Source organism: Vespa crabro, chromosome 1 (assembly GCF_910589235.1).
Source record: "Vespa crabro chromosome 1, iyVesCrab1.2, whole genome shotgun sequence".
NCBI lineage: Eukaryota > Metazoa > Arthropoda > Insecta > Hymenoptera > Vespidae > Vespa > Vespa crabro.
In genome coordinates this window covers 18,664,212-18,675,900 of record NC_060955.1, presented here as the reverse complement: position 1 = coordinate 18,675,900, position 11,689 = coordinate 18,664,212, and the positions used below count along the sequence as shown (strand labels likewise).

The window sequence follows — 11,689 nt, the reverse complement described above, 5'->3', positions numbered from 1 at the left end:
GGATTATATTCTTAGAATATTTGTTATCCTGTGTGCTTGTAGGACAAAATAAGCAAACAATCAATAGGTTCTGATCAGCTGACGAATATTCGTTCTATGTTGAAAATTATTGATTTTCTTAAATGCGATAAGATCCTTTATAGCACTTGTTAGGATTATCACATACAATATAACCTTATAATAGTTTTATATCGTACTTTACTAAGAGTAATTTATAAATATATTTCATCTGAAATTGTACATAAATTTATGTGAGTCAGCAATAAATAATGTTCATTTATAAATAGAAATTATTTAATATTCCACGAATTTATGGTGTTTAATAAAAAATAAATATATTAGAATATAGATTGTTAACTATCTATAAGTAATATATTCAAAAATTTCAATTGATTCATATTATATAAAAATAATTTATTCAAAAGCTTCTGGAGGTACATCATTTAATGTATACATTTTTGTAAAATTAGTGATTGCACGTCTTATATCCCAATTAACATCCTCTAGAAATTTTAAACTAAATGTTGAATTCATTGACGTAAGTTCTTGTAAAAATACAATTAGTTTCTTTTTTTCTGATGGACTAAATATAGTTGGGACAAATACACACATATTTTTAATGTCATGTTTCATTTCGGTATTAATTTGTATTAGATTATTAGAGTAAGGTCCATCAATAAAATACTGATCATTAGTTATACAATATTCGTTATCTTCTTTACCAACTATAATAAATGTTCTATTGAATACCATAGGAAGAAAAGAAATTTCCTTATAATAAAATAATCCTTGTATGGATATGGCTAAGAGATTATTACTTTCATATAATAAATCTATGTTAAATGTACGAATATCGTGTGATGTGGGAGGTTGGCGCCTCAATACTGATATTATTTTATCAGGACCACGTAATAAAAATTCATGGCATTTGGCATAATCCACAAATTTGAGTAAATTTCTATTTGTAACAAATGATTTAGCTACTTGCTTATGCACATAATTTGTACCAGCACCTAAAGTCATAGAGTAAAATGCATTTTTATCATAGAGACCATTCATAATTGATCTATCTTCTTGATCATACATTAAAAAAAAATGTTTCACAAATTGTTTTATTAATGGCAATTTAGAACCATCTTTAAGATAATGAGTTTGTATATTTGGTATAAATTTCTTCTCCATACCTATTATTACTCCGTCCAATTTCTGTAAATGTTGGAAGATATTTTTTACAGCTTGTACATATTCTTGTGCATTTTTATATTGCGTACATAAGGGATTTCCATCCAACCAAAGTTCTGTTATCTTAAATTCAGAAAAATAACGTAAATATTCAACATCTAATATTTGATTATATCTTAAATCTAATTTAGTTAAATGAAAATTAAAGAACTTTTCAAATAATATAATGGCTGTCAAATTATTATGTTTCAAACTTAACTCGCGAACGGATAATTTCAATTCACGATTATTGCCCATAACACCTTGTTTAGCACATCTTAAAACAAGATGGAATATCTTTGGTATAGATATCGGACAAAATATTGAGCTTAATAATTTGTCATTTTCAAAATCATCTAGATTAAGTATCTTTTTCACTGATTCATATCTCTGGTATAAAGATTGTGCTATTACTTTGTTAGGATTCAATGATAATTCTCGTGTATTAATGAATCCTAATATAATATCGATATATATTTCATAGCCACCAGGTAATGCTATACACAAGCATTGCTTTACAAGATTCTCAATAGCACCAGAATTACATTTAGCCAGAAAAGTACTTTTATTTTCATTCTCTCTTTTATACATAACAGGTAACAAAATTTCTGGTTCGCAGGCATTTATAATGGCTTTTAATATTTCTGCTTTTCCGTGTGGTTGGCAATTCAATACAATAAACTTATGCCATAAATCTTGGCGTGATGCTAAGGCAAGTTCTTCAGCATCAAAGGATGGCTTGATATATGTCAATCGTAGAGGTTCACCAGTAACATCATTGTTCTTTAACGTTGACATTGTCATTGACACTTGTCGCTATAAGATTATCATAAATCTTATTTAAAAGAACACGAATTAGACTTTAACAAATATGTTTCGAGCCACCATTAGGACTAAGAAATGAATAATGTGTATAAATAATTTCGTTCATATCGTTTATGTAAAAATATCGTTATATTCATAGATATTTTGTTGTAGATGTTAGGTTAAAATAATAATTTTCTTGGTTAAAATTTGTTTACTTCGACGTACCAATGAAATCGAAATTTTTCAATCGAGAAACTACACGATTGGTGTGTCTTATTTAGTCGATCTATCGACAAACCTCTCTCGATATTAACTTTCAATATTTCTGTATTTTTACACAAGAGTGCGCTGAAATAAAATCTTTATATTACTAAGAGTATTTCTTCTTTGTCATTAGTGTAGTGGTAAGGAATTTGATATAGTAGTGGTTATCAGCAAAGTGCGATTAGAAGCAAGTTCTCCGAAGGAGTATACGGTGTCAGAAACGTTAGTTTTAATCGATTCTTTACGAGTGATACCTTTTGGTAAGTGATTATATATCTCTCTAATTATTATTTTTTAATAAATCGAAAATAAACGTAACGTTACGGGTTGAGGCAAAGTTTTATCGATTTTCTACTTTATGCTGCTTCGACATTTACTTGAGTGTCATATAAAGTGTACTTATTTTAATCACGTTTGTTAATTTCACTTCGTTCCTCGTTAAAGGGAAGTGAGTATCTTCGTTTCCTCTTTTGACATTATTTTTAATATTATATTATACGCATAAACTCTTTTGAAATATAGTACTTTTCACATATCAAAAATTCTTCTTTAAGATTTTATAAACAATTGCATTCCATTAAGAAGATATGTCATTTTATTATTCTACGAAGTAATTCTCTTATTATAATATTCTTTGTATCTTTTATGAGTTACTTTAACAATTGTCTTAACAATATTCTATCTTTTATTACATAGGTTAGGATGCCTATAGTCATCTTTTATCATATCCTGTTTCATATATCTCTTCCATATTATCATCTTTGCTATTAAATTTCAAATTTCCTAAATATACTTTGAGAATTTAATTAAAATAACAAACAGAAAGAAAAAGAAAAAGAAAATTATGAACTACGGAAAATTTTTTTTTTAATTCGTATCTGTAGAAAATAATTGAATAGATATCGATGAATCATTACATATCAAAGTGATTGATACAGATTGAAAAATTTATTTTTATAATACAAATATAAATACAAATAACGCTTGACATTGTCATTATTATTAGATAATATAAGGTATATAGTTCTAAGAAAAGAAAAGAAAGGAACATTGATTATTATGATATGGAATAATTTATATAATAAAGATAATAATGTAATCTCTATTTATTTATTCGTTATTATCTATCATATTAGTAATGTAAATTTAATCCTCTCACGTATGTAGTTGATAGAAAGCGAACAATATTGCGCAACATAAAATATTGCACAATAATATCGATCGGGGTCACTTAAGTCGAAGAGGTCAAGCATATTAGCAAAATCAAAAGTAAATTGGGAAAAATCACGAGATTTTTTTTTTTTTTTTTTTTTTTTTTAACGACCGATTAATTCGCAAAGAAAGGTCTATATACCGTTTGAGAGCGGATAAAACAAATGTCGAAAAACAGCACTTAAAAGCATACGTTCCATGTTTACTAATTGCTATGACGTATCTATGCGTCATTACATATCTAACAATAAGTGTCTTGAAATATTGATTTTCTCACGTTGTTTGCACATTAACCGCAATGTTGTATCATCGGTAAGATTTCTCATAAATTTCTCTTTTTTCTCCCTTAAAAAAAAAAAAAAAGAAAAAAAAACCCTAATATTAATCGACGTTCTTACATATAAATAATAATAAATAATATAAATAACAAGAAAGGCTAAAATCAATTGTAATAGATCATTATTCTCGGTAAAAAAAAATTCATCGTAATGGAATTATTCGCACGAAAGGCATCCTTCATTATTCACAATATTTTATTAATGTAGCATTTCTAACGATTGGGAAGTCGTATTAATAGGAACGACGGTCTCTCACGCATGCTAATGCAATCTTCATACATTACGCACGTTCGCAATTGCGATCATCGATCGACGAAGCTCTTCGTTACTTTCTCATTGTCAGGGGGGAAAACTGCATGTAGTATGGGTTTCAAGGTGACGTACATTTTTATTCGAAAAAAGTCTTCGTTGCATATGAGATGTAAATATTTATTTCGAAAGTTTTCCCCTCCTCCCCGACCATCTAACGCTTCATCCCCTATTTTTATTTATTTATTTTTTTTATTATTTTCTTTTTTTTTTTCCTATCCATCGAGATATTTATTAATTATATATATATTTTTTTTTATAAACTTATTTACGTAATTTTACTTCAACATTTCTTTTATTACTCCATTGGAATGTTCCTTTCACGTTCGGTTCGTTCATATACGCCGATCGACCGTGATCTTGGCGTGAAAGATCGGGGGAGTAAACGTGTTACCCCGTCGTAACTTGGAAGCGAGCCAGCTATCTCAAGGACAAGGACAAAAGCATTCGATTGACATCCTAAATCGGGTCTACCTCGATCTCCTTTTTATCCTCCGATATACTTTATTATGGAAATTGACAAGTATTGAATTTTCACTTATATCTGTTTATTTATTATCGAGATTAATCGAAGTTGAGGTAGCATTTTCTGTTTTTTTTTATTTTTCTTTTTTCCCCTCCTCCTCTATGAAAATAATAATTCATTCGTATACGGAGTACGTAACGTTTAATATCTTTCTTTGATTAGACACGAATATACATCGTAAAGTTTAGCTGGACGTATCTTGAATGACATTAGAAATTACTGACAATTTGATAATTAAAATGACTTTGACAATAGGTGATACGTATAGTTCGTCGTTCAAAATTCATCGTAACATGTTATAGTATCGTCAAAAATAATTCCCAAAGTTTTACGTACTACTCTTGGAATAAATTCATAGATATATATGTACATAAGTGCATATACAGTAGCTATAGTAGATAGGCTAGATATACATATATCGCAATGTCTGGCTATATCCGAGTTTTATCACTGGCATGATTCGCATTAAAGAAATGAACGCATTAAAAGAGAATGAACGATCTTCGAGAGGGAGAAAGATAGATAGATAGATAGAGAGAGAGAGATAGAGAGAGAGAGAGAGAGAGGGTGAAGAAGGAAAAAAAAGAAAGAAAGAAAGAAAAAAAAATCCGGTGTTTCCCAGGAGCTATGAAATATTTCTTAAATGAGAATCGACCTTTCGAAAAAAAAATTGCCTGCTGGATGATGATAGTCTCGGGAGAGAGAAAATTCCTGACCTGTACATATCTCGTCGTGAAACCCAGCTGATCGTTGCGGTGCGTACAGCATTGACGTCTCGGGAAGTGAGCAGAGAGAGAGAGAGTAGGGTTGCTTCGTCGATTTCGACGCGAGCTTTTAGAGAGGGTTGCAGACGTATAAAATATGTGTAGGTATGCGTGTTGTTGGCGTGTGCGCGTGCGCGCTAGCGCGCGCGCGCGTGTGTGTGTGTGTGTAGATAGATAGAGGTAGGGGAGAGAGATAAAGAAAGAGAGAAAGAGAGGGAGAGAGAGAGAGAGAGAGAGAGAGACGAGTGGGTGGTTCGCGTCTGCGCATTTTTCGGTGGGTCGCTCGGTCGCTCGGTCGCTCGGTCGCTTGTACTGTGCTTCTCGTTCCCTCGTCCTCGGGTATTGATTTCCGTAGAAGGTTAGGACGCGGCTTAGATGTGTGTTGTCTACGCTACCGTTAGCAGCCAGCTACGTTTTCCGTAACGTCGCGCGCGTATTCGTAGGCCGGCCTCCACCTCCACCTCCACCTTCTATCTCTCTCTCTCTCTCTCCCTCTCTCTCTCTCTCTCTTCTCTTTTACGAAGAGTCGCGAGTTCCCAAGTGTTGCGCCAACTTTCGCCATCCTCGTTGGTGTTTCTACTGTCAAAGGAGAACGCGTGGTGCCTGTCTTCTTGTCTTCGAGGAAGAGAGCTTTAACTCTGTCAGTTTTATCTCCTTTTTTTTTCCCTTTTTCTCTTTCACTCTCTCTTTTTTTCTCTCACGTCGCATTGGTTCTTTCATCTCGAATAGTTTAATTAATAAATTCGCGTTCATTCATTTACGACGTATTTATCGAGTTAATTTATTATAATACGAATTAGAACGAAATCGAAGTGATATCGTTTTCGATACCTTACGTTATTCATTTACTTTTTTATTTTTTTTGTTCTTCTCTCTTTCTCTGTGTTACAGGATGCATTATCATTGGACACAGTAACACGTGAGAGATCATAAACCGTCTGATTTCTTTCTCTTCGTATTTGAAAGAAGAGAAGGAATACACGAGGGAGAGATTCCTCGTTAAATAGAAGACTTCGATTTAACCTGATAGGCCCAACCAGCGCTTCGGGGCACCTTCCGAGATGCCTGCACCAACGTCAGCGGCGGGTGCGGCCGAATGTGGCCCACCTCGCACCGAATTGCAAGAATTACAGCTGAAGGCCGACCAGACCACCGATGAGGTAAGCGTTCGATTAACAGTAACATATCTCTAACGTAAACTTTGTCCTTTCGTTATAGAACGCGATTAGTTCGATCCGATCATAGATTTTTCTTCGTTACGTAAAAAAATTACATACTTTCATCGTTTTATCGAACGATGGAATTTTTATTTTACTCGCACGATCTTTTTCTCTTTTCATTATAAGTTCTCGAATTCGATAAGTTCGTATCGACGTATTTACATTTCACATTTTTTTTATCTTTCATGAATAAAATGTGATGTACTTCATTTATTTACTTTTCTTTTTCACCTTTTTCTTTTTTGTTTCAAAAGTCTTCCGCGATAATAATAAGCATTTCCTTTTATTTCAGTCCCTGGAGAGTACGAGGCGTATGCTGGCATTATGCGAGGAGGTGAGTTCGTCTCGTCGCTTTCCCTAAAGAAACATCTCTCTTTCGTATAAGGATAAAAATGAAAGGAAGAAGGATAAAAAAAAAATAAGGAAACGAAAGGAATCCCCTTCCGCTATCGTATATTAACCCTTCATCCTCGATCATCCTTGATTACTAACTAAAATCCTCCGTATCAGAAATCTCCGTTTTTCCCGCCATATTACGTACGGGTTCTAACTTCTATTCTTTTACGGTAAAATTCCCTCGATTCTGTCTCTCGTTTTTTAATAAGCTAGATCGAAATATTCTTTTCTTAGATTATCAAAACAAAAAAAAATGAAAGAAAAAAAAAAAAAGAAAAAGAAAAAAATCAAAGAAATTAAAAAGGAAATCGAATATAATATAAACGGTATTTATATCGTTAGAGTATAATGAAGGGTAGTTGTGAAATAGAGGAACGTCCCCCACTTCTATTTAAAAAAAAAAAAAATCAAAAAGAAAATATGTGTAGAGAGACGAGGAGATGCTCCTCTCTTTTTCTTATCGTTTCGAAGAAGAAGAATACAAGAAAAGATGAAAAAGTAAACAAGAAAAAGGAAAAAAAAAATATTAACAACAAGAGAGACGGCGGATCTTTGTGGAATAAAGCGAGAATGACCGTTCTCAAGAAAAAATTATATAGAAAGGAACGAGGAAGAGAAAGGGGAGGAAAGTAGAGAAAAACAAAAACAAAAAAGAAAAGGAAAGAAGTTAAATAAAAATTGGACAAAAAGAAAAAAAACAAAAAAGAGAACAAAAGAGGAAAATGGAAAGAAGAAAAAAAGAAAGAAGAAGAAAAAGAGGAAGAAGAAAAATGTGTCGAAGAAAAGAGAGGTAAAAGAGAAAAGTGAAGAGGGAAGAAGAGAAAAAAAATAATCGTTAAAGATCAGACCATTGAAGTTATCCGAGGCAGAAGGAAATCAATGAAAGGTACGACGCGTGGAAAAAATTTAGGAAAACGCGTGGAAAATGTATTTCTCGGAAGCGTGCATTAAAATGCTCTCGCAAAACACGACATCTTTTCCGAATTTTCGAAAAGCTTCGATCCAGTCTTTTTCTATATACATATATACATATATATATACATATATATATATATATATATATATACATACGTACATATACATATATACATATGCCTATGTGCGTATACACCTATATATACATATGTAGGTTATGTATTATGTATGCATATACGTATACGTTCGTTTTCTTTTTTCTTTTTAAAATTCCTATTCTCCCTATCTGTCTCTTCCTTTTTTTTCTATCTATCTATCTATCTATCTATCTATCTATCTATCTATCTATCTATCTATCTATCTATCTATCTATCTATCTATCTATCTATCTATCTATCTATCTATCTATCTATCTATCTATCTATCTATCTATCTATCTATCTATCTATCTATCTATCTATCTATCTATCTATCTATCTATCTATCTATCTATCTATCTATCTATCTATCTATCTATCTATCTATCTATCTATCTATCTATCTATCTATCTATCTATCTATCTATCTATCTATCTATCTATCTATCTATCTATCTATCTATCTATCTATCTATCTATCTATCTATCTATCTATCTATCTATCTATCTATCTATCTATCTATCTATCTATCTATCTATCTATCTATCTATCTATCTATCTATCTATCTATCTATCTATCTATCTATCTATCTATCTATCTATCTATCTATCTATCTATCTATCTATCTATCTATCTATCTATCTATCTATCTATCTATCTATCTATCTATCTATCTATCTATCTATCTATCTATCTATCTATCTATCTATCTATCTATCTATCTATCTATCTATCTATCTATCTATCTATCTATCTATCTATCTATCTATCTATCTATCTATCTATCTATCTATCTATCTATCTATCTATCTATCTATCTATCTATCTATCTATCTATCTATCTATCTATCTATCTATCTATCTATCTATCTATCTATCTATCTATCTATCTATCTATCTATCTATCTATCTATCTATCTATCTATCTATCTATCTATCTATCTATCTATCTATCTATCTATCTATCTATCTATCTATCTATCTATCTATCTATCTATCTATCTATCTATCTATCTATCTATCTATCTATCTATCTATCTATCTATCTATCTATCTATCTATCTATCTATCTATCTATCTATCTATCTATCTATCTATCTATCTATCTATCTATCTATCTATCTATCTATCTATCTATCTATCTATCTATCTATCTATCTATCTATCTATCTATCTATCTATCTATCTATCTATCTATCTATCTATCTATCTATCTATCTATCTATCTATCTATCTATCTATCTATCTATCTATCTATCTATCTATCTATCTATCTATCTATCTATCTATCTATCTATCTATCTATCTATCTATCTATCTATCTATCTATCTATCTATCTATCTATCTATCTATCTATCTATCTATCTATCTATCTATCTATCTATCTATCTATCTATCTCTCTTCCTCTCTTTAAATTCTTACTTTATTTGTATCGGAAAGTGTTAGCACTGCAGGAGCATTAAAGGCTTTACTTTTACTACTTCGGAAGCCTTGGCAAGATTTACGATTCGAAGGAAAAGCGTATATAGAAGAAAGAACGGATAACGTATACACAACGACGTAGAGAGAACAAAAAAAATTATATACGTATTATATACGTAATAATGAAATAAAATGGCGTCGATCTTCTTTCATGACGACCTCAATTATTATTTCGTGACTATAGAAAGATAGAAAAACTTCGGTTTTTTTTCTAACTCGTTTTTCCCCCATCTTTTTTTGTCCTTTTTTTTTTCTTATCTGGGATCGAGCCAGAGTAATTGTTCACGCGATTTAACTGGTAACGCTTGCTACGTTCAATCAAATACAAACGTGATTCACATTGTTTTTGTGATCCGCCAACTTGGTGGGCAACAAGCGTTTATTAATAACGTTCGAGTTCGTAAATATATATACATATATGACGAAGATCGGAATAACAGTGTGTGTTCCGTGACGACGAGAATTACGAATAGACATCGATTGATTTGTTGCGCGACCCCTCTCCTCGATCATTCTTATTTTCTTTTTCTTCTTATTGTTTTATTGTTATATCTTTTCTTTTTTTTCTTCTTTACTTTTTTTTTTCTTTAATAATATTTAAAAAAAAATTCAGTTGTCTTTTATTTATAAATCTTTTATTTTTCTTCGTGAATTCTCTTGGTGGCCGACGGTTAACACAATAATTTCGTTCCGACGTTTGCAAAAGAAATCGATGTGGACGTTGAGATGAAAGAAGCGAGACGAAGAATTTCCCACGACGAATATGTCTATATATATATATATATATATATATATATATATATATATATATGTATGTGCATTTTTGTATGTGTATGTATATATATATTCGTGCGCGTAAATTCTGTCTCTTTTTTCTCTCTCTCTCTCTCTCTCTCTCTCTTTCGTTTAGTTTCGTGTTTTTTTTTTTTTATTATTTTATTTTTTATATTTTGATTATTTTTCGATAAAATATGGTATATTATCTATTGTTTTCTGTGTCTGTTGTACGTACGTATATGTGTTTATGTAATTATGCGTGTATTCTTCCATTATATAAGTATATATTTACCGTTCGATTTCTTTTTCTTTTATACGTTCTTTTATACGTTCTATTTACATAAAGAAAGTTGCGATATATATATATATATATATATATATATATATATATATATCTTTATGTGTTCCTATTTTGAGTGAATCTTTTTTCATAAATGTATTTTCTATCGTAATTTGCATCTTGCTTTTGATTTATTTACGTGATCCAAATTAATTGGTCGTTTCGCGTGTCGTTTTGATGTCTCTATCTTTCCTTTTCTCCATTTTTCTTTCTTTTTCTATTTATCAAATTTTTCATTTGTAAATTCTCAAGAAACTATGCGGTGTTCGAATATTTTACATACACTTTATTAATGTATATATGAATGTAAAATTATATTAGGTCACGAGAACCATTCTCTTATCTACGTTTCGTGTACGTAAATATTTATTATATAAATGATACTTTTTAATATAAGTAAGTTTCTTTCGTAAGAACTCGTAAGTATTTATGAATGGTACCTCATTCACGTACGTAATAGAATTGTTTCGTAATTGAATTTCTACGAAAAATGAAATTATACGTGGAGGATATCGTTCATCGATATTTTTCCTCTCTCGACAATGCTGACTTCTTCACCTCATTTCTCTGTTTTCTTTTATTAGTAACCTAGCCGCGTTCCAATCTCTTCTCGAGCCTGCGCGACTTCTCTCGCGCTTCTTCGTATCGATCATCGACGATTCGAGTATTCCGACTTGAAATTAAATAGACGAGACTAACGCGATTGTAATTTACTTAAAACGTATTTGTTTGTACTTTTATATATATATATATATATATATATATATATATATATATATACATAAATTGAGGCAATTTGTGACTTTTCCATTTTAAAATATTTAAAAAATATGTTTAATAATAAAATTTGTATACTGCGAGAAAAGAAAAGAGAAAAAAAAAAGAAAGAAGTCCAGAGAATGCCACAAATTTTGCAAATTAACCTCGTATATATGTAGATACATGATAATTATCTTACGCCGAATTAAACAAGTTGA

At 30.8% G+C, this 11,689-nt stretch overlaps 2 protein-coding genes across 9 annotated transcripts in view; one reads left to right on the top strand and one right to left on the bottom strand.

Moving 5' to 3' along the window:
• Nucleotides 1–393: 393 nt before the first annotated feature.
• LOC124433177 (nuclear RNA export factor 1-like) lies at nucleotides 394–2,246 on the bottom strand. 2 transcript variants are annotated; one of them, XM_046956760.1, is made up of 2 exons: nucleotides 1,185–2,246; nucleotides 394–1,013 (listed from the first exon to the last, which is right to left on the bottom strand). In XM_046956760.1, the coding sequence occupies exons 1-2, from the start codon at nucleotides 2,023–2,025 to the stop codon at nucleotides 415–417; spliced, it is 1,440 nt and encodes a 479-aa protein (XP_046812716.1). In that variant the 5' UTR covers nucleotides 2,026–2,246; the 3' UTR covers nucleotides 394–414. The 2 variants fall into 2 exon arrangements, with proteins under 2 accessions (XP_046812716.1, XP_046838899.1); XM_046982943.1 differs by having other exon boundaries at nucleotides 394–2,246.
• A 150-nt stretch (nucleotides 2,247–2,396) lies between these two features.
• The window catches only part of LOC124421936 (synaptosomal-associated protein 25-like), a 34,661-nt gene continuing 25,368 nt past the window's right edge, over nucleotides 2,397–11,689 (top strand). The window contains exons 1-3 of one of the 7 annotated variants that reach the window (XM_046957892.1): nucleotides 2,397–2,552; nucleotides 6,333–6,601; nucleotides 6,954–6,995. In XM_046957892.1, coding sequence (XP_046813848.1) covers nucleotides 6,503–6,601; nucleotides 6,954–6,995 — 141 coding nt within the window. In that variant the 5' untranslated portion in view covers nucleotides 2,397–2,552; nucleotides 6,333–6,502. Of the gene's footprint in view, nucleotides 2,553–5,689; nucleotides 6,082–6,332; nucleotides 6,602–6,953; nucleotides 6,996–11,689 lie in introns of those variants that run through there. The other 6 variants (XM_046958164.1, XM_046957806.1, XM_046958243.1 and 3 more) reach the window with 6 other exon arrangements.